This window comes from Achroia grisella, unplaced genomic scaffold (assembly GCF_030625045.1).
Source record: "Achroia grisella isolate CSIRO2021 unplaced genomic scaffold, CSIRO_AGI_Agris_v1 utg512, whole genome shotgun sequence".
NCBI lineage: Eukaryota > Metazoa > Arthropoda > Insecta > Lepidoptera > Pyralidae > Achroia > Achroia grisella.
In genome coordinates this window covers 4,021,495-4,048,863 of record NW_026712906.1, presented here as the reverse complement: position 1 = coordinate 4,048,863, position 27,369 = coordinate 4,021,495, and the positions used below count along the sequence as shown (strand labels likewise).

Below are 27,369 nucleotides of genomic sequence, written 5' to 3'. Positions count from 1 at the left end.
GTTGACCTCCACGCTGTTCCCCCTGGAAACCATCACGATAAATTCTTTGTGAATTAGTCACGATGGGCTAACTGACCTGACCTCAAGTTCATCTTATCATCTTCCACTGGTGCCTCATTAGCGTTAGCGCAGGCGGTTGCAGCATTCCTTTATCATCCATAAAAAAACACTGCCAAAATATCGCGAAGTCATTATCCCGTAATTTAATTTATTTTAATCATCGACTAAAAAGTAAAATTGATGAATGCCTGTACACATAAAAGGCAAAGTATACAAAACCGCAATCCGTCCCACTCTTATATACGGAGCTGAATGTTGGCCTCTGAAAAGAGACCAGATCAACAAAATGCATACGACTGAGATGAGAATGTTAAGATGGGCAGGCGGAGTCACCTTGTTAGATAGAGTGAGGAATAACCACATTTTAGGCAGCTTTAAGGTGCGGCCCATCGAAGACAAACTCACCGAGACAAGGTTGAGGTGGTATGGCCACGTAATGAGGCGAGAAGAGGGACATATGACCAAAAAAGTCCTGCATCTTAATACCGGCCCAAAGAGACGAGGAAGACCCCTTTTAACTTGGCAGTTCGTTATCATGAACGACCTAAAGAACACGGAAGTAACCGACTTGACGACCCGGGACAGATGTACCTGGCGAAGAAAGACTAGGAGAGCCAACCCCAAATGCAATGGGAAATGGCTAGGCAGAGAGAGAGAGAGAGATCGACTAAAAAGTAAAATTGATCTGTATTTTATTATAAGAAATCGAATTAACTAATCACACTGGTAGTACGCCAAGAATACATAATATTCATATCCAGTTGTATTTTATTACGCAGCCAAACCATTGTTAAGTAAACACAGATACGAACAAATATTTGTTAAGCTGCAACAAAACATTGATGTAAGAACCGAGTGGGCGGCATCCGTACTATAAATAGACGACATTTTGAATTAAGACATCGGCCAATTTACGACCAACCATAATTCTAGTGTTCACAGATATTAGAATTTCCTCTGCACGTTTCATTTTAAGAACCCAAATAGATATAGGTATATAATCGGTAATATATTGTTTTTATATTACTATGGTAGCAAACAAGCAAAAGGCCCATCTGATAGTAAACGGTTACGTTAGCATATGGACGCCTGAAACACCAGGGGTGTCACGTGCGCGTTGACGACCCTTAAGAAATCTTAATATAACCTTCTTAAAAATCCTATGCACTAGTCTCTCCAGAAAACATCGGCAGGTACTTCATTCCACAATCTAAGTGTACATGGGAGGAGTACGGAGTAGATACTTACAAGCTAAAAGGTAAAAGGACGACGTAAGCATCATGTCGAACAATTCTTCAGAACACAGTCTATTGTATATTCGGTAGAACACACGAAGCGACGCGAAGTTTCACCTCAGGTTGGTTCGATACCGCCTGAGAGATCGGGATTATCGACAATTCTCATAGCACATCTCTGAACCCAAAAGGACCAAAGTAACGTTTGTATAAAGTCGTCTGTCTCTGTCTCACTTACTTCTGCTTGCTTTAAACTGTGCAAGACCACCTCTTAGAGAGGGTCTGAATGGATAGAATAGGATGACGTCATAATGGCTTCCAGAGAGACTTAGATCTAACAGGATATATTGATAGCAATGCAGCTACTAGCCGTCATTCAAATAATCCTTCTCCTAGTCCCAACTTAACTTCTCTAACTTCTCTTCCCGATATTTCAGCTATTAGGTGTACCTAAGAACGCTGCACGGGAATTAACGGGGACAGAAGTACTCACTTATTCAATTATATAAAAGTCCCCTTTATGTATTTAGCCAAAAGAGTAAAGTATGTAACTATTATTATCTAATGCCCGTGTACAATTTGTACATTCTTATACACTATCTATTGACAACTCTAAAATATCTATTTAATGGCATCTAATACGTAATTAATAAAACAGTAATAGCATATTGAAAATATTGATAAAATTATTTCACTCCGTTGGGGGTTTTGCTTAATACTTTTTAAGCATGTTTTCAACATCATTCCTCCAGTCAGCATTTTAAAATGGGCGACTAATAAAATAAAATTAACGAAGGCCATCCCAGATGGTATGGCCATGTAATGCGCCGTGACGAGGATTTTGTTGTCAAAAAAGCGTTATAACTGCCCAAATATATAAGAGATAGAGGCATCCTCCAGATACCTGGTGTACCAGCATGAATAACCTTATCGTGATGGAAAAATTGCCTAACCAGACAACCCAGGACAGATTGTCCTGACGCCGCAAAATTAGGAAGTAAAATTAGACAGTGTAAAGAAAAAGAAAAAATTATAAGACCTCTTTGACTTTTCTTTCTAATAAAGGTACCATAACTATCGTTACAAGGTATGTATATTAGAACAGTTATTAACATAGATAAAGACTTCAGACAGACGACCCCACTGAGCCAAAATTCTAACATAAAACAACGAGGATTGCGCCTAATTCCGTCCATTGTACAAGGATTTAAACTCCTAAGACGATTCAATTTAACGGCTGAATATTACAATTTGAATGAGCGGTGTTTGTTTCGGATTCAGTATTGTTCGTTCCCGCAATTGTGGTTTCAGGAGTTTCGAAGGTTCGTAACATGATAAAAGAAAAGTTGGCGACCATTTAGTTTATTTGTATCGACGCGTTTATCACTACAGAATTAGTGAAACAAAATTTTATGAACATTTCTATATTAATTTTGTTTAAAAAATTGTTAATACTGCTGACCTATTTGTTGAAAACATTTGTTTTATAATATTTTAAGAATTTGTTTGAGCATTATCTTTTAAAACATTATAATCAATAGTGGTTTACTAGATATGCTGTAACCAATATTATAAAATGATGTGAGTATGTCAGTTTCATTTGATGCCTTTAAGTATTTTGTTACCAATTGTCATGAATATTATATGCCTTATTCTGAATTTTCAGAGGAAAAAGTCAGCAGCAAGAGAGTCAGAAAGATAGTTGCACAAAGTCTTTTTATGTTGGTCAGATGTGAATTCACGACTTATGAGGTTTATAAGTCCTGGTAGTAAACCACTAGACTATCACACGCGCTGAGAGAATTACTCAGATCAATTCAATAAATCCAAGATCAAACATATCGCAGATTACATAATCAAATATACCAACAACACTACAAACCAAGTGAACCTCAAATTAACCTAAATTGTCTGTACCGGCAACGGCGACCGCACTGTACACGATATTAATTAATATGAATTAATCCTTTGCAGTAGCTAGCTTGATTAATTTTGCATAATTAACACACCGGGCCGTTTGTGTAGCTGCTCTATATGATGGTATACACTGCAGACCCTTGATTGCCACAACATTAAAAATGTACACAGTAAAATGGGAAAATTAAAGCTAGGGGTGTTAGGGTCGTTAAATTTTATATATGTTTAATGGTTTCATTTGTGGGATTAATTATAGAGAATGGGGTCAAGTGTGTGGGGGAAGCATTAGGGATGATGAGGCCTCCATCAGGAGTCTCTATAATGCATGTTTAAGGTAATAGAAGAAAATTTATACAAAATTATTTTCATGACTACTTCTACTACGAAGGTCTTATGCCTTATATTATATATTATTAATACTAATTCCTGTATAGACTTTATAAGGTTTTAGCCATATCTAATATGTAATGGTTGTCTACATTCTTCGAAGCAAAAGGTCTCTTCTAATCTTTTCTTCTCTATCCCGAGCGATAAGTTGTGGTTTGGGACCTTAATAATTAACCTAGGAACTATGGCCTTAAATTTTCAGATCTCTAAACTTTACTTTAGGCTTGGCCTATATAATGAACCGTAAATCCGATTCATTATATAGGCCAAAACCAAAATCGTAAGTTATGAAGGAAAAGCATTCGCTCGTGTTCACCTAATAACCTTTAAAGTACAACAACAAGCTATTATAATAGCCTTTTCGGCGGGTTGTTTGTGTTTCGCATTGTAAATCCAGCTGTCTATTTTCCCGCGAGTTCAGGTGTTTTTATTGCGAAGCAAAATGGCGTGTGAATGAGATAATGTTAAATACTTTATCTCTCTCGCTTTAGAAATGTTACCAGGACCACATAAACAGTATAGAGTTTGTACAGATATGGCGAGACTTCGGTATCTTCCGGTGCTTGATGCTATTTCTCGTTCACATTATATTCCATTTCGCATCGCGCAGACGTTATCTTTATTTATACTTGATACCAGGAATAAATCTAAAATCAATCAAACCTACAGCGCAGTGCATAATATTGGGCATACGGAAGATGCATTTTGATGACTAATGTTTAATTTGGTTGGGTACACAGAAACAAAATGTAAAACGACCTTTCAATTGATAGGGAAACTACTTATGGTACCATATACAGGTTGAAATCATTATGTTCTAATGTAATTATTGGCCTTTTTTCTTAAATTTCACAAGACTGGAAAAACAGATGATAGACGTACATTGTAAAAAGTTGTATGCAGACCCCAGGTTCACCTCAGTCTAACAGCTATTTACAGCTTAACTATTTTATCCGTCAAACAGCTGCTTCGTAGGATGCTGAGTAGGCAATGAAATTTCCGGCAAAGAAGCATGACATCTTAGTACTAGAGAATGGCAACGCATGAGTAGTATTAGGGATAACGTGATCTCCGTACAATACATCCGATACAATACAATACATACCGATCTTCTCAATACATTTATGAAAATATCATCTATGCCAGAAGGAATATAGACAGTTTCAAAAGAGTTAGTGATTGCACTAACAAAAGCTTACGTAACAATAACAAACTGATTTTACCTAAATGTCGTTTGGCTAAAGTTAGTAATTCGTTTTATGATAATTGCGTAAGATTTTATAATAAAATACCAGAGTCTGTTATAAATCTGCCAGAAAAAGGATTTAAACGTCAAATAAAACAGTTCCTTTGCAAAAAAGCTTACTATTAAAGTGAAGAATTCGTTAACGATAATAATGTTTTTATAGAAAAACTTTAAATCTATAGCACTGACAATATTATCTGATTACATTAATAATAAGTGCGTAGCGACTTCTATGTTGATTATCGCATGCCTCTTACTTGTTATACTGTAATTATTTATATAAAAAAAACATCTATTAAAAATCTAATCATCTACTAAAAAATGCATCTGCATTCCGAATGAGTGGTAGAATCAAAATATGACTATTCAAAAGTGCTTGTAATGAGTTTATTTGAATGAAGATTATTTCTATTTTTTTCTATTTTCCGTAGTGCTCTTCATACACATAAATAGTCGACGGTTACCGCTTACCATTAAATAGGTCTTCAGCTTGTTTAACATTCAACTGAGTACATAAAAAAATAGCTTGTCAGGTCGTCATAATATAATCAAAATATCTCCTAGGTCACTCTATAAACTGGCGCAGGCACATAACAAAATAAATGGGCGCAACACGTTGATTATCTTCAAATGAATACCAGTTGAGTCCAGATTGAACGAGGTCGAACATTGTGAATTGAGAATTTTGCGTTCTGTGGCTTAAAACAGTTGTGACAAACAGCAAAGAGTCTAAATTTACTCAGGGACCTAATGGTCTTAGTATATATATATATATATTATTATATTAATCCCAGGACAATTCACACAGCGCCATCTAGTCCCAAGTTAAGCTAGCTAAAGCTTGTGTTATGGGTACTAGATAACTGATACAAATACATGGATTTTTTTTTATTTGTAAATACATACATATTATACATAGAAAACACCCAGACCGATACAAACAATCATACTCATGAATACAAATGTTTGTGCCGTGCGAGGAATCGAACCCGCGACCATCGGTCGTAAAGCGGTGTGCTAGACCGGTAGACCACCAAGGTCGTCAAAGTATATACCTAATATTTTCATAAGGAATATAGCACATTGTGAATTGAGAATTTTGCGTTCTGTGGCTAAAAACGGCTGTGACCAACTTCAAAGAGTCTAAATTTACTTAGGGATCTAATGGTCTTAGTATATATAGAAGTAATGTGTTCATAAGTTAGATTTAGGAATAAAGATATATTTCAGTAACAAATCATCGCTGTGTTACAGCTTAACTATGTTTTATGAGTGAAATTTACTTTCATATAAACAGTATTTTAGTTTTAGATCCCAAACTCTACCATGTATCAAGCAAATAAATAAAAGATTATAATTACTTCATATTTACATAGCGCTATCGTGATCCGGCAGAATCTAGCAACAAAACTTTACAAAATAAATCCTAATTAAATAATAATAAAAGAAAAGGTTTTTCCTTTTCTAAATCTATACATAAACAATAAATTAGGAGTGTCTATTTGTAATACTGAAATAACCGTTTTTTACTACATGCATATAAATATAAATACGGACCAATTTTCACTGGACGTTTTTTGGCAGGTAGCTGATGTAATATTGAGTATTAGATTAATAGAAAAATATAATATATTTTTATTGTCATAAATTGAGTTAATTGAGTTTACTCAACGGTGTAGTTAGTCGCTTTCCAGATCTAGACATATTTACTTGTAATTTGCTGGAGTTTCGTAGGATGGCAGTATATTATTTAGGTAGTATGTTAAATTAAGACTAGGTATTATTTTTGTTTTGTTTCCTTGTGTAATTAGTGTGTATGTATGTAATTAGTATTTATAATTGTGTGTATTTGTAAACAATCTTCCTAAGTGGACATATTTGGAGACTGTAGCTCACTTAGTATGACGTAAATAAATAAATAAATTCATTAATGCCATACAAGTTTTTCTTGAATGTCAATTACATTCAATTGAAATTTAAAATCTATGGAATTAATAAACTATGTAGATTACGTTATAGAAAATAATAATAATTTATTGTTTATCCGACAAAGTAAAGCCGAAGAAAATACTTTTATTCATACTGTAATCATGTTATTGATAAAGCTCCAAGATCTACATAGATTTGGAGAACATGTTGTTTAATGTGTGACAAAAAGCAGTTCATGGTAATTAAGATTTTCCTCAAATGTTAAATGTCGCGGTTAAGTGATACTATGTTGTTGGTCGAGACGATGTATATTACAGATAATAAACTGACAATATGTACATAGAAATATTGATCTTATATACTAAATAACAATAGGAAAATGTAAGGTGGGGTGACACAGTTTAGACACAGCAGTGCTTAGTAGACAATATTGAATTTGTCTTACTAGGCATTATTAAATGCAATTATTATTTTGATGTATCTAGGTGACTGTGTCCCCTATTAAAGTTACTCAATGTTTTTTCATCTATAATGTTGTACGTACGGTCTGGAAAGCGATAACTCAATATTTTAACAGGCAAATCATCTACCTTTTAGGCCGTAAAGGATACGTCACATGCATAAATGATACAGGGGAACATTAACCGGCAACCATCCCTTTAGACTTCAATATTACAGCCTGAATTTACAGCAAAAAGAGAGCAACGACCCCTAACGAGGTCCCTGCCGAATACAGCTGACGTCGCACGAGCCAATATCAGAGCCAACGCGATGAGACGTTTAAATAAAGATAATAATATCATTAACTAACTGAGCTCGCCATTTCTACCTGTATTATTTGATGGCCTCGGTGGTTTAGTGGTTTAGACCATCGCCTTACTTCCGATAGTCGCGGGTTCGACTTCTCGCATGGCGTAAACATTTTTATTAATTAGTATGATTGTTTCTATGAATTCTTGTAGATATATCACAAAAAATACTTAGATATTTATATCAGTTGTCTAGTAACACACAAGTTCTGCTTATCTCGAGACCAGACGGCGCAATGTAGCTATGGGTTTTATTAAAATAATAAAATAATTGATTCCGTCAGTTTATTTCTAATTCCAATAACATACCTTCACTTTACTTTACCAATTACGAACATCTTTCACTCAATTATGGAATGCAATAAACATTGAGTATTGAACATAACAAAACGATTGCCTGATAGTAGTTTAGTTAGATTTACTCTGCAAATAAGGTCTTAGGTTGGCCGTTTTACTTGCAAGGTCATATTAGTTAGTCGCCACCGGCAGTCAATAGAGCGATTTGGCTCGCTGGCCGTTCGGATTAAATGGATCTTTCGTCTCCATGGCCCGAGGGGCGACGACCCACACTTCTTATCTGGAGATCAACCTAATTATCAACCGCCTCTAAATGCACATAGGTATATTTCGCGATTGTTTCGCATATTTGAATAGAATAGAAAATCATTTATTCAAATAAACTTAATTTAAGCACTTTTGAATAGTCATAACAATTTGTTTTTTATCTACCACTCGTTCGGAAAGCTGTCTCATCACAAGAACAACGAGCAAGAAACTTGTGTGTTGCTCTTTTAAATAGTCCTTGTAAGTTTACATTTACAAGTCGAAACGTGTGAATATAAACTACCATCACTATTTTTTTGGGTCAAATATAAATATACAATAAGATTAAATCAGTCGTAGTGATAAGAGCAGCCCAGTCCCTACAAGCAGCACTCGTTCACGAGTATGACGGATGATAATTCAGAAACGATTTCAATAATCCTTTTTGCAATTTTAAATCCTATAGGAGTAATAAACATTAATTGGCCGTCAAATAAGAACCTCTGTCCTCTGGGCAGTTTAGCATTTACTTCCGATGGTAGCGGGTTCGTCTCCTACCGTGCGAGGAATGCAATACCATACAGTGCAATTTTGGAACATCTTTACACAGTATAAAACAAAGTTGCCGCCGTTGTCTGTTCGCTTATATCTTTCAAATTACGCAACGGATTTTAATGCAATTATCAGCAATAGATAGAGTGATTCAAGAGGAAGATGTATAATACATGCGTGTTATACTATAGTAACTAAATGTTTTGTATTTGCCGGTTCTTTTATATATTATACATTATTATGTATGAAATCAAAGACTGTTGTCTGTTGACTTATGTGAATATATTTCAATTGTTTTTTATAATGTTTTTAAATATTTATGTACAAAACAGGTTTTAAACATACTCCACCTTAGAAGATGTGAATATGAATATTAACTAATTTATGAACAAAATGTACAGGAAATAATGAAATTAACAAGCATTTTTTATAGATCTATGAAAGGTGCCTTATTGAATTCTGTCTTAATGACTATAGTAACATATGTAACAAGACGAGAAATTCAAAGATTTGTAATGCAATCTGTGTGATGCCGGCACGGGTCTCTAGTATCATATAAAATCAATCTTAACCAATTTCCAATTAATATTATTCTCAACCAATTATTAATATTATATATTTTAAATATAAAATCAATCTCAACAAATTAAATTCTAAATGCGATAGTGAAAACAGTAATGGTGATCTATTGATAATTTGTGGCGTCGACAGATTATAGGTATTACAAAATATGTATAAATGTGGGACAGCAAAAAACAATTTCAATAGTGGCGAAATTCTAATTGTAATAATAATGTCCCAGGACAATTTACATAGCGCCATCTAGTCCCAAGCTAAACAAGCTGAGCTGAGCTTGTGTTATACACTTTTTTCTGTAAATAATAATAATAATAATCTCAGGACAATTCACACAGCACCATCTAGACCCAAGTTAAGCTAGCTAAAGCTTGTGTTATGGGTACTAAACAACTGATACTATATTTTTTTTTTGTAAATACATACATATTGTACATAGAAAACAGCCAGACCGATACAAACAATCATACTCATGAATACAAATGTTTGTGCCGTGCGAGGAATCGAACCCGCGACCATCTGTCGTAAAGTGGTGTGCTAGACCACCGAGGTCGAAATGTAATACATACATAATCAAAGCGAACATTGTAAGTAATGCATATGTATAGGTACATTATAAAAATAATTCATTGATAAATAACAATATTTTTAATTTTACGAGCTCTCATAGCTCCTGGCGCCTCAGAATGAATGATAATTTTAAACAACTATTATGGTGACATTGCAACTGTGTCAATACTGCTATTAACTAAACAAGTCTTGAACTTTATAATCAATGCAATAAGTGCTTATATTAGCTGGCATTGAATGAATAAAGGTACTCTAAATACTATCCAATGTGGGTAAATATACAGGCGTAAAAGTTTCTAACATTTTGTGACGGAATTTGAACTTGTATTTTAAAAGTGTTTAGATTTCAATTAAGTTTTTTTACGTTTTAGATATTTACTCTCATTAAGAATTACAAATAATTCACTTAACATCATCATCTGCTTCTTCCTTATCCCATTTATTTGGGGTCGGCCTATGTTTTTCGCTTCCATTCATCCCTGTTCGCAGTCATCTCGTTATTTACTTCCTTTCTCACCATATCTTCTTTCACACAGTCCATCCATCTCTTTTTCGGCCTTCCTCTGCCCTTATAACCATCCACATTCATATGTAACACCTTTCTTAAAATATTATCCTCGTTCCTACACATTACAATTCACTTAACATGAGAACTAAAAGCATAAACTTATACAAAATTAAATATTAGTGGATATACAAAAGAAGGTATATATAATGCAGACGGTGTAGTAACAAAATCTAAGCCACCCTATCTATTACGATCGATCTACTATCATTATAAATGAAATATTAAAAATGCACCAGCAGTCTAGGTAATCACAATAAAGACCTACATGTTCATACTAATATTATAAATAAGAAAATGTGTCTGTCAGTTAATGCATCTGCCTAATTATCACAATGTGTAATCGCAACAAAATATCAAATCATACTAATTTAACACATTTAATGCCTTTACTGGAGTATTTTGAAAAAAATTTTTATGTGATAACTTATCTGAGATACAAAAATATAGTTAATTTGAAATGAGTTAATAATAGAATCATGTGAATATTGTAATGCATTAAATAATTCATGGGAATAGTAAAATAATTAGTTTTTACTTGATTCTGTAGACTGTAGGCTGATGCATAGTTTATGATAAAAAATAAAACTATGACAAAGTATATATTAAACAGCTAAGTGATTACTGATTATTATTGAAAGATATATGAGAAAAACTTTTATTTAGGGAATGAATTGAACATTGAATATGTTATATTAAATGTTCTATTACTTTATCAATGTATTAGAACATATTAGATTGTACATCATAGATATGTAAAGTTATGGTATGTTACTGGCCAGGAAGACTTTTTAACATAAAAGATATATTTGAATTTTGAATGCCACACAATAAAATATTGTTTGTATATTTACAAAATATTTCCTAAAATTTATAGACTATATTTATTAAAAAAAAAAGTAAATTATTGTTAGTATTTTTATCTGTTGTTTATATATATGTGCATTTGTGTAACCTTTCCTCAGAAACAACTTAACCAATATTTATTTGGTTATCATTAATATACTGTGGTTTCCTTAAAATTCTGTAGACTTTATTGTAAACAAATTATTTTAAAAAATCTAGCACAGGATATACTTTAAAATCTCAGACAGTGTATATTACAAATGTAATATATGATATAGTTACACTAACTTTTTGTTAGTACTATTTTTCCTTTGAAAAATGAATGAATCATTAATAGATACTACTACTACTAAAAATAGTTGGCCAGCTATATTACATAATAATTGGCACTTAATAACATTTTATATCATGAGCAGAAAAAATAAAATAAATATATTATAAAACATTTTCTTATCATATTCCATCAAGATAATATTTACGTAAGAAATCAAACCTATTACGTATATTTAAAAATAATTCTTTACAAGGTAGACAGAAAGAACTGTGAGCCAGTGGTACCCATTCCCACTCAAAAAACCCAATAATTTAGTAATAAAAACAATTTATTCATTAATTGACAAATCAATTTATATAAATGACTACGACTTACCAGTATTTCATGATGTGTTCGGTTACCTCTGTGCACCCATTGTAAATTCGGGGCAGGCAGAGTTAATAAACCTCCGCAAGGTAGGCTTACATTAGTACCCTTGTCTGCAGCAATTTTCCGGATTTCCACATTTTCGCCGGAGGCTCCGGGGAAAACTGGCCAATATAAAAAAAATAATTAATATTAAAACAAAACAACCTATTGAACTTTTATTTAAAAAAATAATATTTTACCTTTATTACCGAAAGAGATCACAATCAACAATATACGCTCGACGAACATTCTACTATAACTACATTTAGACACCCAAGAAAAATATTTTTCGTTCACTATCTAGTGTAAAGTAATATAGATTTGTTTTCTATCTAAATAAGGACATCGCAAAAATAATTAAACGACGGAAGGCAAAATAATATAGGAAACAGTTTTCACAACAAACGTCTGAGATTCATTGATGAAAGTCATAGACTAACAAAAAATGATATGTAAATGACAGACTAGACAGATAACTAAAGTTGCAAGGCACTAAAATGAAAACATTGACATTGACATTACAGTTATAAAATTACATTTCTGGAAATAAATAAATTATATGTGACACGATTTCAATTTTAATTAGTAAAAACGTATAATTATTAATCTACCTAAATCTGGAGTTAATAAGAACCTAGAAAATTATAGGAGTATAATGAAATGTTAAAAAATATACACTTGACATCTTATTAATGTAAACTAGGCTTAAGAATGACAAATGTCAATCGAAAACTCACACTGCACTATGGTTCGACAGTAGTAGCATAGACAAAAATATAGATTTTCTACGGATATGGCCGCTGTATCGGCAATACAACATCTGCAATGTTTTGTTTAATCATTTTTATAAAATGAATGAAAGCTTTTTTACATATAAGTAGTGATTAGTGGACTGTGTAAAGTTCTGTGATAATTTGTAATGGATGCAGAGAGCGGATATGGAATACAAAGAGCTCATGATGCGATGCAAACGATAGAAACTATCCAGTCGATGATCGACGTTTCAGCTGACAGACTTGAGGGTTTGAGGACGCAATGTTCTACAAGCGCAGAGCTGACACAGCACGAGATCCGGACCCTGGAGGTACTGTCCTTGGAACGTTCGCTTTTCTTGTATAACGTAAGGAAACAAGTTGTGCCCTTGAAAGTAATCAGGAACCCGGGATTTCAAGGACTTCGAACAGTTCAATGCTGTTTTGCTGGGCTTTTGCTATATATCTGGGCTATCTTTGATTTCTTACATATTATTGTGGTTTTATATGCTGTTTTAAGTAATTAATTTCTATTGTTTATGTGAAAGTTTTCATCAATATTCATTATTCTACATTGGAATGTGTACACATAAATCTATTTACTTTTATTACCTTTTATATTAATCGTTACTTTTAATTTATTTATAAAAGTTAGTCCAGAGATGCAAAAATGAATAATTATCCCACTAAAGTTCCTTATTTAAATAAATGTGATATCATTTGATGCATTGTATAAAAGATGTATAATAAATTTGTAACTTGTGATTGACTGTCATAATGTGAGATCTTAATGTCATGTAGATATGCAATGTGTGTCTATGTGGATTTTGAAGTGATCATTGTTAGTGAAATGCAATGGTAAATTCATCATCAAGTGAATGAAAGTTTCATTTGCTATCTTCATTGTACTCTAACTAATATTTCATAATTATATATTAATAATTTGTTGTGTCTGGCTAATTGGAAGAGTATTTTTATATTCAAAATTTGTATTTAAATTTATTGTTCTTTAATAGTTCATACTTGTTTTATACTTCAAATTCTGTCTTGTCAATAGTGTCTTAATATATCGTTGATTAAATAGAACATGAAATTTTTCAAAATTGGAAGATAGAATTGCCTCCTTTTATATAAATTAATTAAATTAACCACGCCATCTTAATAATTATCTAAAAAAAAATTTTTAAAATGATATATAATACTTTTGTATAAATTTAAAACTTTAAAGGTAAAAATAACTTAAATAAATTAAAAAAAAAAACTTAAAATGCTTAAGCCAAGTAAAAAATGTAAATTTTTAATACTGCCATTTTTCTATTTAACAATATATAGCCATATTCCAAGTATTTTTCTATAGTTTTCCTTTTACTTATACACATATAAATTAAAACTACAACATAATCGAATTATGTTTAAATACAGTGTCATGACATTAATTTTTATATCTTATATTTCATTGAAATACCACTAATAAATCTCTTCCTGTTAATAATTTGTATTAATATATTTGTGAGTCATGTTTGGCTGAAATCTTTTAATTTAATCCATAAATAATTAATGTAAACACTAGTTTAAATAATCAAACAGACATACTTTAGCGTTTATAATATTAGTATGAGTATTAATAAACTTAAGTACAATTTCCAAAGTTTTTGATACCTAAATCAGAATAGGAAACTCTTTGCATTATATGATTGTGTATTTGCAAACATTTTCTGATAAGATAACAGAAACCTAAAGTACCTGCAAAAGTAACATCACACTTCTATTTCATAAAAAGTAAACTAAAAATACTTAATACTAAATATGTTTTGTGTAGAATTTCTGTCCGTATATAAATTCAAATTCAAAGCCATTATTAAATGACATAAAATTATATTTAATTAAAAGTTTAAAAGATAAAAGAAATATTAGTTATATATATGTTTATGTTACTTTTAATTCTGCACATCAGTCTCTGAGACAACATGTCCTTTGGACACAAAGACTCCTCCAGCGTTTTCTATGTGTTCCTATCTTTTGCCAATCGGAGCCACAGTGGGCCAGCAATCTTTCTCGTCAGTATATAATATAACCATTATATAAATGTACTATTATGTATATCTAGCTATATCATGCAGCACCATCTGCAAGGAGCGCTTAAAATCTAATTGAAGTCCATGACCATTAGAGACCATGTTATTTGTTAAATATCAAATTATAAGCTATTATTGTTTACAACTTTTTTGGTATTTAACAATGATGAAAGATACTGATGACTATGGTTCATAAATTCAGTGCATAAATTGATTAAACCATGTCTGAGATTAATGCAAATAAATGGAACTATATTTTAACATTGTTTTAAAAATGTATTTACTATTATATTGATAAACTCAATAATAGTTTATCCCCCAACAGATAAGAGATGATTCAAATATAGAGATAAACAGACATTTTTCAGTTTGTTACCTATATTAATCCCTTTTAATCATCTTATATATAAAATTCTCATGTCACAGTTTTTCTTCCCATACTCCTCCGAAATTGTTTGTCCGATTTTCATGAAATTTTGTGAGCGTATTGATTAGGTCTGAGAAGCGGCCAACATCTATTTTTCATCCCCCTAAATGTTAGGGGTAGTCCACCCCTAATTTTTTTTTTTATTTTAAGGCAAAACAATGTTTTCCGGGACAGCTAGTATTCTTATATTATGATATTTAAAGTACAAACTTTATGATGTGATATGTGATATTTAAAGTACAAAAATAATGGGTTTTTTACTTAAATATGATGCCGAATAAATGATTATTCTTATTGTTACTTTATATATTTTTTATATATCTCCCTTTTTACGGGGGTAATACTTTCAAACACGCGGGCGGGCCTATTACTAAAACAACTCGTTCCACACATTGCCGTTTAAATGTGGGGAAGGTATTAGTACTCGTTTAAAATAAGTAATTTTAAATGACACAAGGGCAAAATATATATACATATATTATATTTATTAATGCAGGTAGAAATACCCGCCCCGCTCATAATGTGTTAATAAATAAATTTGAGTTTTGTGGTATTAATATTTGAGTATACTAATGCAATTGTAACATTAAATATTATTTTTTGTATATAGTAGTATACCTAAACATTATAATGAACAGCCAGTGTATATATGTTATATTTTTCTGTATTATCTACAATCAAGTTTTCTTCAACAGCCATATCAGATTTTTAAAAGATTGTAAGGTGCATTCAGTGAATCGCAATCCAAATATTTCTATCAAGATAATCTTTAGGAATATTCACCAATCATTACTAAGCTTATACATGGAATACAATTGAAAGAAATAATTGTAAACATATAATTTGATTTAACAAAAATATGCTCATATTAAGTTTATTTGAATAATAGACTATTTTATTTCATTATATCTATAGTTCGGCTGACATGTTGTAACAGTTTTTTTAATAAGCTGTAGTGTTGTGAAAGGTGACATATGGTGTTTAATCAACAAGAAAATATGTTGATTGAACACCTTAGGAATTACGGTTGAGTGCTGACTCGGCGCATTGTTGCATATGTCGACACGTGTGTCATCGGTTACATATAGGGTTGTGACATTCTGTGTAAAAAATAGATTATTAATTAAACGAATATTTTTATTGGCACATTCGATTAAAAAATGACTAGATTTTATTAGTCGATTATTACCTATACTTATTTACTTGTGAGTGTTTTTCGTGTGATTAAAAATTGACTACTTTTTAAGTAGTTGAGTTTCTTTACTTGTGTTTTTGATGTTTTTTTACGTAACTAATAAAAAAGACCAAAAACGCTCAAAAGTAAAGAAGCACTATAATTAATTACTTAAAAACTAGTCTATAATAAAGTTATAGATCCATCTTAGTTTTTTAGGACGATAACGTTGTATTTGATGAAAAATCCATTATTAATTAGTCAATACTTTTAAATATTAAAATGTATTTATCTTTGAAGTAACTACCTCTTATTTGCGGCTTCGTCTGCTTTCTTGAGGTAGAACATAACCCATGACCGTCTTCGTTATATCGCATGTCTACATATTCATTCATTCATTTATTCAAACCCGTTCAGCCTTTTAATCGTAACAAGCTAACAAGCAAACAGCCAGATATTTTCACATGTAAAAAATAAATATGGATAATCGATTTATTCACATCCCTAGTTTTGTATAATCAATAGCGGCATAGACAATAAATAGACGTCAATAGTAATTCAATGCAAATGCATTTAGCTACCACGAACCTTGGCACGGTATCCTTGTGAATATAATTAATAATTCCCCTTTCATTATGAGCAAGACTAAAATAAAATATATATCATCACTAGCTGTCACCCGTGACCTCGTCTGTTTTGTTTATAAATAATAATACCCCTGGACAATTCATACGCCATCCAGTCACAATGTAAGCTGAATACATACATAATATACATATAAAACACACTCATGAATACAAGTGTTTGTACCGTGCGAGGAATCGAACCCGTGTTCACCGGAAATAAGGCGGTGAGGTGCTTACTGCTACACCATCGAGGCTCTAATCTGAACAAATATGCACAATTTTTTCTTTGTCTGGGTGTTTTCTATATTCTATACAATAACCTACATAGATTAGAAATATAAAAAAAAAGTCTAATAATTGCTGTCGGTTGTCTAATTTCATCCCCTATTTCACCCACTCGCAGTTTATTTTTGGGGTAGAAATAACCTATATCCGTTCTCATGATACAGTTACCTATATCTGAACGTGAAATTGCATTGAAATTCTATTTCTTCTCTTCTATTCTTTTAGTTGGATCCTAGATTCATAATTTTTCCAGTAATAGTGGTGGTCACAACACTTTACTTTTTAAGACATGATAATGGATTGGTGCACTGCTCACACCACGATACGATGAGTATGAGGTCAGGTCAGTTAGCCTATCGTGATAAATTCACTAGGAATTTATCTCGATAGTTTCCAGGGGGAACCGCGTGGACGTCAACCTGATACAATTACTGGCAATGGGGTTATTAATCCCCATTACTAACAATGCCCTTCCCCCTCCAACCCCTTATTATACAATGCCACAATCATCCCTCTCCCCGTGCCTCTCCTTAACGTATGTTTTTTTTTATGGATGTTATGGTTCATCCGCTTGCTAACGGTTTACGCTGGCGGGGCGCCAGTGGAAGATGATAAGATGAGCACGAGGTCAGATCAGTTAGCCTATCTTGAATTTTTTTTAAAAAAGATAACGTGATTAATGTACGTCCCCTTACTAACACTGCCCTTCCTATTACGTATATTATAGATGAACTCTTTGTATAGTGGTTGGTTTGGGCAAATAAATAAATTATAAACCGCTACACTTCCAACTTTATCGCGTCGATACTAATGAAAAACCCAAATATTTACCACATTGTCGCGTTAGCTAACAAATGTCGCCTCTATAAATACATGATCATTAGGCTGTAAATTAATCAGTGGGCACTCGACATCGATTCGTTAAAATTAATATCTAGACGCCAGTTGCGTAATTATACCAGTTGTATGATGATTCCAGAGGAATATGTTCGGCTGCATCACACTTTCTCAATTTATATAAATCTTTTTGACATGTTTGATGCATTGAAAAATCGTATTTCTGACATAGGGTATACACATTTATTTTTGTTAATTACGTATATTATTTTTGAAATATGTTTTTAGTGTACAATAATTTGAGGTAGATATTATTTAACCCCTATATTTATTTCAGTTAAATCGCCCACATAATAAAAAAATAAATTATTTTTATTTGTATAAGTTTACTTTCGTTGCGGAATGACACACCGGTGGGCATGCGGTCTTTAACTCTGTCTGTCTGTCTCGCTTTTGCGCCAAAACTACTGAACTGATTTAAATGAAATTTCGTACACAGATTGTCAAGATCCTGAGAAAGCACATAGGTTACTTTTAGGTTTTAATGCGAAAAAAGGGTTGTAAAGGGTTGAAAAGGAAGATAAAAATTTGTATGGAATCTTTTTTTTTTAAGTTTGAATTTGAAACTAATTTTTTTAGGCTGTTGATTGAGTATGTATTGTAGCTAAATCGATGAAATGTTTTTTTTTTTTCATTTGGATTTTATTGGGTTTAGATTATGACTCATTTTTTCATTATTAGGTCAAGGTTACTATTTTACGCGGTTGAAGTCGCGAGTACAGCTAGTAATAAACAATTTTGTGTTTGAGTCACGACCAAAGTCTATCGTATTTCCGATTGGTATCATCGGAAGTGATGACATCATTAACATTTGGGTTTACATATATTTATTGATAACACAGTGTTTTCCTTCGAATGATAAGATAGCTTTATCTCTCATACAAAAGGTATCACACCTCACCCGTCGTGTGCGTCGCAGTGTCTGATCTGACGCGATTTAATCATGATGAATGTATGGATGTATGTACATAACTCTTTCACGCAAAAATTACTGAACGGATTGTGATGAAAATTTACGGTGATATAGCTTATATATTAGAACTAGCTACTCGCCCCGGCCTCGCACGGGTGTACATGTATTATATATATAAACCTTCCTCTTGAATCACTCTATCTATTAAAAAAAACCGCTTCAAAATTATGTTACTCTTTCACGCAAAAACTACTGAACGGATTTTGATGAAACTTTACGGTGATATAGCTTATATATTAGAACTAGCTACTCGCCCTGGCTTCGCACGGGTGTACATGTATTATATATATAAACCTTCTTCTTGAATCACTCTATCTATTAAAAAAACCGCTTCAAAATTATGTTACTCTTTCACGCAAAAACTACTGAACGGAGTTTGATGAAACTTTACGGTGATATAGCTTATATATTAGAACTAGCTACTCGCCCCGGCCTCGCACGGGTGTACATGTATTTTATATATATAAACCATCCTCTTGAAACACTCTATCTATTAACCGCTTCAAAATTCGTTGCGTAGTTTTAAAGATTTAAACATACATAGGGACGGATAGACAACGACAACGACTTTGTTTTATACTATGTAACGATATATATGGCAATACATACACATACAGTTAAATATATGTACAAATCAATAATAAAAGTTAGGTGGAGGATTACCTATATTTATACCATCAATTGTTACCTATTCTTACTATTACTATAAATGCGAAAGTCACTCTGTCTGTCTCTCGCGCTTTCACGCCAAAACTACTGAACCGACTTAAATGTCATTTGGTACACAGATAGTCTGGACCCTGAGAAAGGACATAGGCTACTTTTTAATGCGAAAAATGGGTTGTAAGGGGCCGAAAGGGTAGATGAAAGTATGAGCACAGCTTGTTATAAATAAATAAATAAAATATGATATTACTTTCAGGGCAAGTTGGTGAAGCACTTCTCCAGGCAATTGTACATAAAGGCGCGGTTCGGAGATGAGCTGAACGATGAGGTACGGGGTGTACCCTGTTTGGCGCAGTGGCTCCGGGTGGTGGGACTCAGTCCTGATACTATTGAGGTAATTACAATAAGAATCAATCATTTCCAACAGTTGTACATAAAGGCGCGGTTCGGAGATGAGCTGAACGATGAGGTACGGGGTGTACCCTGTTTTTTTTATTTTATATATTACATCAGTAGATTACATTTGAGGTAGGGGCAGGCCACGCGCTTCTTGGTGGAATAATATTAGAATAGAATAGAATAGAATAGAAAATCATTTATTCAAATAAACCTACATTGCGCTACTTTTTTAAGGTGGAATAATATTAAGAAGCAGATGGACCAGGACAACCTTAATATACAGACAACCCAGAACAGAGTTCTTAGGCGCAGAAGTACAGGGAGAGCCGACCCCAGATAAACTGGGAACATGGGTTGGACAAAGAAGAAGAGATCAGTAGATTACATTTCAAAATTATCGAATTTTGATTATCATATGGATGAAATTGCGAGCAGTTTCTTTTATGTCAATAAATGGTTTGTATAATGACAATTATTTAATTAACAATACGATACCTTATATATATATATATCTTTAGTACCACAAACATACGTGCAAATAAACATGCGTAGATTTATGTGGTGTTGGTGGATTGTGTGATCCTTATCAGCTGTGTGTGAAATATATACACCATGTGTATGGAGAGTAAGCTCACATACATCTGATCTACATATCTACATATCATCTTTCATACATGGCTAATAGGGATCAGTGGAAAGAGAAGACGACCATAAATATTGGTGATGGCAGTGATAATGATGATGATGATGATGTTGTGTGGTGTCACTAGGCGGTATGTTCGCGCGTGCCGTCGCTGGAGGCGCTGCGCGAGCGCACCGATCACGATCTACGCGCGCTGCTGGCGGCCGCCAGGGACGAGGAACAACGCCGCCTCTGCTGCGCCATGAACAGGCTCGCTACCTACACAGGTACCTCACTTATTGCACTCCCCTCCGATCGATCGCCAACCTAATTGAAAAGGGCATCTAAATTACGACCTGAGCCGAAGTTCGAACCCTTGGCGGTGCCCTCAGTCGTATCCGTCAGACGGGAGTTGGCTTTCAGCTGCTCTTTAAGTCCTTTCGCGAGTTTGGAGTGCTATCTGCACTCGCCCCATATCGCCCGGTTAAGGCCAGTTGCAGCCAACACCTAGTGGTGTCGAGTAGTCCGAAAAAAAAAGATTATTGTAACTAAATCTAAAATTGAATGAAAAAGATTTTAGCCGCTTATCAGCGTTACAAAACTTATTCGAGTTACAAAACTTGACGTTCATTCATATTTTTTCCTACGTTCAGTTCAGTATGCAGATTTAATTGCTGCCTTTACACTTTCAAGCGTGAACACGCTTTCACGCACGCAATAATGTGCGTGTAAATGTAGACAAAGGGAACGAAAATAACCGCGCGCGCCTCAGGTTCCGTATTCCCGCGTTCTTTAATTCGTTCGTATTTTAGCGCTTTTTAAATATTCTGTAATAATCATCAATGTAATGATATCTGTAGAATCTATTAATTGAATGGTAATAAAAATAAATGTGTAGTATGTATATAATAAAAAAAAATTGCAGAAGCGTTGATGCGCGGCGAAGGTGGCGCCGAGTTGGAGTTGTTCTGGGACTCGTGGGACCGGTCGCACGCGCGCGGCTCCCCCCGCCCCCCGCGGCCGCACCCGCGGGCCGCGCCCCCCGACCACCCGCACCACGCGACGCAGGCCCGCCGCGGTGAGTACCACCACCGGCCCCCCCGCCCCCCGACCACCCGCACCACGCGACGCAGGCCCGCCGCGGTGAGTACCACCACCGGCCCCCCCGCCCCCCGACCACCCGCACCACGCGACGCAGGCCCGCCGCGGTGAGTACCACCACCGGCCCCCCCGCCCACCGACCACCCGCACCACGCGACGCAGGCCCCCCGCGGTGAGTACCACCACCGGCCCCCCGCACCTCGACCACCCGCACCACGCGACGCAGACCCGCCGCGGTGAGTACCACCACCGGCCCCCCGCACCCCGACCACCCGCACCACGCGACGCAGACCCGCCGCGGTGAGTACCACCACCGGCCCCCCCGCCCCCGACCACCCGCACCACGCGACGCAGACCCGCCGCGGTGAGTACCACCACCGGCCCCCCGCACCTCGACCACCCGCACCACGCGACGCAGACCCGCCGCGGTGAGTACCACCACCGGCCCCCCGCACCTCGACCACCCGCACCACGCGACGCAGACCCGCCGCGGTGAGTACCACCACCGGCCCCCGCACCTCGACCACCCGCACCACGCGACGCAGACCCGCCGCGGTGAGTACCACCACCGGCCCCCCCGCCCCCGACCACCCGCACCACGCGACGCAGACCCGCCGCGGTGAGTACCACCACCGGCCCCCCGCACCTCGACCACCCGCACCACGCGACGCAGACCCGCCGCGGTGAGTACCACCACCGGCCCCCCCGCCCCCCGACCACCCGCACCACGCGACGCAGGCCCGCCGCGGTGAGTACCACCACCGGCCCCCCCGCCCCCCGACCACCCGCACCACGCGACGCAGGCCCGCCGCGGTGAGTACCACCACCGGCCCCCCCGCCCCCCGACCACCCGCACCACGCGACGCAGACCCGCCGCGGTGAGTACCACCACCGGCCCCCCCGCCCCCGACCACCCGCACCACGCGACGCAGACCCGCCGCGGTGAGTACCACCACCGGCCCCCCCACCTCGACCACCCGCACCACGCGACGCAGACCCGCCGCGGTGAGTACCACCACCGGCCCCCCCGCCCCCGACCCCCCGCACCACGCGACGCAGGCCCGCCGCGGTGAGTACCACCACCGGCCCCCCGCCCCCCGACCACCCGCACCACGCGACGCAGGCCCGCCGCGGTGAGTACCACCACCGGCCCCCCCGCCCCCCGACCACCCGCACCACGCGACGCAGGCCCGCCGCGGTGAGTACCACCACCGGCCCCCCCGCCCCCCGACCACCCGCACCACGCGACGCAGGCCCGCCGCGGTGAGTACCACCACCGGCCCCCCCGCCCCCCGACCACCCGCACCACGCGACGCAGGCCCGCCGCGGTGAGTACCACCACCGGCCCCCCCGCCCCCCGACCACCCGCACCACGCGACGCAGGCCCGCCGCGGTGAGTACCACCACCGGCCCCCCCGCCCCCCGACCACCCGCACCACGCGACGCAGGCCCGCCGCGGTGAGTACCACCACCGGCCCCCCCGCCCCCCGACCACCCGCACCACGCGACGCAGGCCCGCCGCGGTGAGTACCACCACCGGCCCCCCCGCTCCCCGACCCCCACAGAAAAGCGCTGTGTGAAACCGCTAGACTACCAAGTCCATTACTTTGTCCAATGGCTAACATATTTAATGTATATCTCAATGATGCAGGTGGTGGCAAGTCACCGACCACGCCGGTAGGCAAGCGGAAACAGAACTCGACGCTGCCGCCACCCGCAGCGCTTACCAAGTCGAGGTCGCACGAGTCGCAACTGTCTGTACGGACTGACGCCGCAGATCTCAGGTATCATTATATTCATTTAACGAAAATTGCGCAGTCGGATGAATATGAAATTCTTGCCACTTACGGAGAAGGAGTGCAGAATACTAATATGTATATTGTAACTAGCTACTCGCCCCGGCTTCGCACGGGTGTTCGCACACATATATATTATATATTTTTTCAACGGATTTACGGTTTATTTTAATAGAGGAAGGTTTATATATATGTCTATAATATACCTGAAAACAAACGCGCGATCAAATCTCTAACTATCCTTAATGAATATGATTGGTATACAGCGACAACAGTCAATCGTCGGCAGTATGCGGGGCGGAGTCCCCGCCGCCGTCGCCGGAGCCCGACGGGCTGCCGGGGCGGGCTCTGCACTACAACAACGTCTCCGTGAGTGCATATCTATACATCTATACATATAAATAAAATTGGAGGTGTCTGTTTGTAATATTGAAATAACAGTTTTTTACTAATGGCATATGAATATAAATGCTCTTCATTTAGACGGCCTCGGCGGTCTAGGTTACTAAGTAACAGTTATTTATTTATTTCTTTTATTTATATAAATAACAATGCACAAAATATCAAGGTAAAAGTACATATGGCGGAGTTATTTGCAGCAGCAGCAGAGGTTTTTTTTTGTTTTTATCACAGTTGCACTTTACATATAACTGTTACTTATCAACATGAAAACTAATTTTAAATGTGATGGATTATACTTGTATATATGTACATACACACATATAATTTAAGACCCTGCATCAAATGGTCCTTCGAGCCGGATCAATTAATATAAGGTCCTAAACTATAGACTTCTTAAATTAAATGCTTTATGGACTGTAAAATTTATATAATTGAATATGTACTCGAGTCGCGCCCCGCAGCATCGCACGTGGACTCGAGCCTGCGATGCTCAAGCAATAATGTTTGTTCTAAAATGAATGTGCGTAATAGTTTGTTTGTGCGCGTGGGGCTGCGCAGGGCCCGCGCTCCCCCCCCGCGCCGGCCGCGCCGCCCGCGCCCCCCGCGCCGCCGCCGCCGCCCCGCACGCCGCGCACGCCCCGCACGCCGCGCACGCCCACCGTCAGCCGCTGCATGGCGCACGACATCGCGCACCGGTTCACCAAGTCCTTCAACATGATCGCCATCTGCGACTACTGCGACAAGCAGATGCTCTTCGGCTCCGGTCTCAAGTGTAAGGAGTGCAAGTTCAAGTGTCACAGGTGCGTATGTCTTAGGTAGAATCTGTATTCGTATCAAAAATATTACATAGATTGATAAAATCTTTTTTCGTGTCGAAAATATTACAAACAAAATGCTATGAACAAATATGTACGAGTAAGAATCATTCGTTCTTTATATAGTATAAAACGTAGTTGCTGTCGCTGTTTGTTCGCTTATGTCTTATAAATTACGCAAGAGTTTCTGTATATATAGCAACTTTATGCAATTTATCTCACGCATGTCTTATAAATAAAGAATCTTGAACTTTGAACAGATTTTAATGCTGTTTTCAGCAATATATAGTCATTCAAAAAGAAGGTTTATATGTAGAGTACATGAATATTATAGAACAAGCCGAAAATATTCAAAGATTTCTAATACTTTTATTCTTTATTTATTTATTTATTTATTTAAACCTTCATTAGTGTACGGTTTGATGCAGTCCTGACTCCCAAACTAACGTGAGCTGTATATCAAGAGTCATATAAAATGTTATATTCAATTTCAACTTTCTCAGAGACTGCGAAAGCAAAGTACCTCCATCGTGTGGACTCCCACCGGAATTTGTGGTGGCTTTCAAAGAAAAATTTCATAAAGATGGTAAGTACCAGTTCCGTGTATTTTCTGTAAGTAATATGTACCATAAAAGCAGCTGAAAACTTACTAGGAGATAGGGACTGAAATGCAGAAGTGGGTTAGTGTTAGAATTAAACCTCAGTTTTGGGTTTAACACTGAAATAATAATGCCCCCATGCCCCACAGGGGGAGGGGGGGGGGCGATTTGATTGTTATGGGGGCAGTTCGAAATTGAAATAGTTAACGATGACTATAAATGTACATGAGCTGTGAACGCTTTGTATTGTCGAGAAATAGAAAATATTTGTGTATACATGTATATAAGGTAATAAAAAAGTTTTTATAAAATTAAAAGGATATTTATTGCACTGTACTGTCTCTATGTGGTTACTGTCTATGCTCTGGTGAGTGCTACTAAACAGATACGTACGTATTGCAGCGCGCTTCTCTATACCTGGGACTCCAGAAAGGCACTATCAAGGTGAGACGTCTCGCAGTTGCAACCACAGTGTTCGATGGCTATTCTGTACCTTGGCTATTTTTTTATTATACATTCTGTGTGTTTCATCTTTACTCGTTGTTTGTGGTTCAATTATTATTTGATTATTACTATTTCTCTCTGTCTATTAGTTATTAAATTCTTCATAACTAGGACCCTAATAAATACGGACCTCTTTCGCTTACTTATTCATCAATTTATCATCTAAATTACTAGTTAAGTCTATTTTTTATTTAGCCTTTCACAGTACCTCACCAATATGGCGTCCAACGTGTGCCACTTGTACATATCTACTCGTTTCTTTCTCTATCGAAGCATTCTCTTTTCATATCGTACTTGCTAGTGAAATAAGTTTATATTAATACGTTTATATAAACATTAAATTGTGAATATGATCACAATGTATTTAATAATAGGATATATTTCAAATTGTTTCTATTTTCTATCAAACTTGCTGGTTGTCAGTGGTTTTATGTCTGTGAAAAAATATGTTTTTTCCGAGTCTGCATGCGATGTTTTTTGTGTTTTTACACTGCGTTTCCACAAAACATATTTACAATGTACTTTCATTATACATGTATAAAACAGATTAAAAAAACCTAAACCAAATACAAGTCATAATTGTTTTAATATGTATAATATTTTTTAAAGTAGGTATAATCTTTCTTATAAAAAATAAAACCTACAATAAATCAGGAATTTAATGACTGATTTTTTGCATTCATTCAAATAAAAAAAAAATAGCATCAAAGAAAAGGACATAAATAAATAGTTTATTAGGAGGCTTAGTATTTTTATGGATAAAGGGAACATGTTACGACATGGGAGCGTTTAGGTGGACACGCGGAAGAACAAACATTACATTTGTCCATATTTTCGGGAGAGATTTATTTCTTGTTTTTATGTGTGACTTTCGTGCATGGTTGTGGTGGCAAAGGGCTGTAGTACACGCAATATTTTTAGTATCTGCGATCAGCATATAACAGTTTATCTCATATCGATGCAGCACCAACCCATGGAGGTCTGGTTGGAATCCGGCTCGAAGGACCAAATGTTGTTTTCTTGCTAAAAGATCTTAACAAGTAACGAAAGGTGGTTAAATAAATAAATAATATCATTTTGTGTATAAATGCTGGTTCTGGACATTTCACTCCTCTATACAGATGCCAAAAACATTGGGTGTTTTAAGCGCGTGTGTGTTTAAATGTGTGATAGTATTTGTTGATTAGTTTACATAATGATTAACGGTACCTTGTAAATATTTATCAATAACGAATTTTGTATAGGTATAAAATTGAAATTTTGATGTTTGAAATTTGTCGTATGTGTTTTGTGCGTTGGAATTTCTCGACAAAGTATGATTAGAGGCTTTATAAAACGA

At 36.6% G+C, this 27,369-nt stretch overlaps 2 protein-coding genes across 2 annotated transcripts in view; one reads left to right on the top strand and one right to left on the bottom strand.

The window, feature by feature from the left end:
• LOC131846824 (uncharacterized) overlaps positions 1-12,202 on the bottom strand; it is a 38,608-nt gene extending 26,406 nt beyond the window's left edge. Inside the window, exons 1-2 of the mRNA XM_059196237.1 lie at positions 12,118-12,202; positions 11,885-12,039 (exon numbers count right to left, since the gene is read on the bottom strand). Of these exons, the coding sequence (XP_059052220.1) occupies positions 11,885-12,039; positions 12,118-12,166 (204 nt within the window). The 5' untranslated portion in view covers positions 12,167-12,202. The remainder of the gene's footprint in view (positions 1-11,884; positions 12,040-12,117) is intronic.
• Positions 12,203-12,718: 516 nt separating this feature from the next.
• Positions 12,719-27,369, top strand: part of LOC131846853 (kinase suppressor of Ras 2) — a 32,895-nt gene continuing 18,244 nt past the window's right edge. Inside the window, exons 1-10 of the mRNA XM_059196272.1 lie at positions 12,719-13,001; positions 20,049-20,186; positions 20,962-21,100; positions 21,739-21,891; positions 23,566-23,698; positions 23,977-24,079; positions 24,671-24,912; positions 25,431-25,513; positions 25,929-25,970; positions 26,995-27,070. Of these exons, the coding sequence (XP_059052255.1) occupies positions 12,837-13,001; positions 20,049-20,186; positions 20,962-21,100; positions 21,739-21,891; positions 23,566-23,698; positions 23,977-24,079; positions 24,671-24,912; positions 25,431-25,513; positions 25,929-25,970; positions 26,995-27,070 (1,274 nt within the window). The 5' untranslated portion in view covers positions 12,719-12,836. The remainder of the gene's footprint in view (positions 13,002-20,048; positions 20,187-20,961; positions 21,101-21,738; positions 21,892-23,565; positions 23,699-23,976; positions 24,080-24,670; positions 24,913-25,430; positions 25,514-25,928; positions 25,971-26,994; positions 27,071-27,369) is intronic.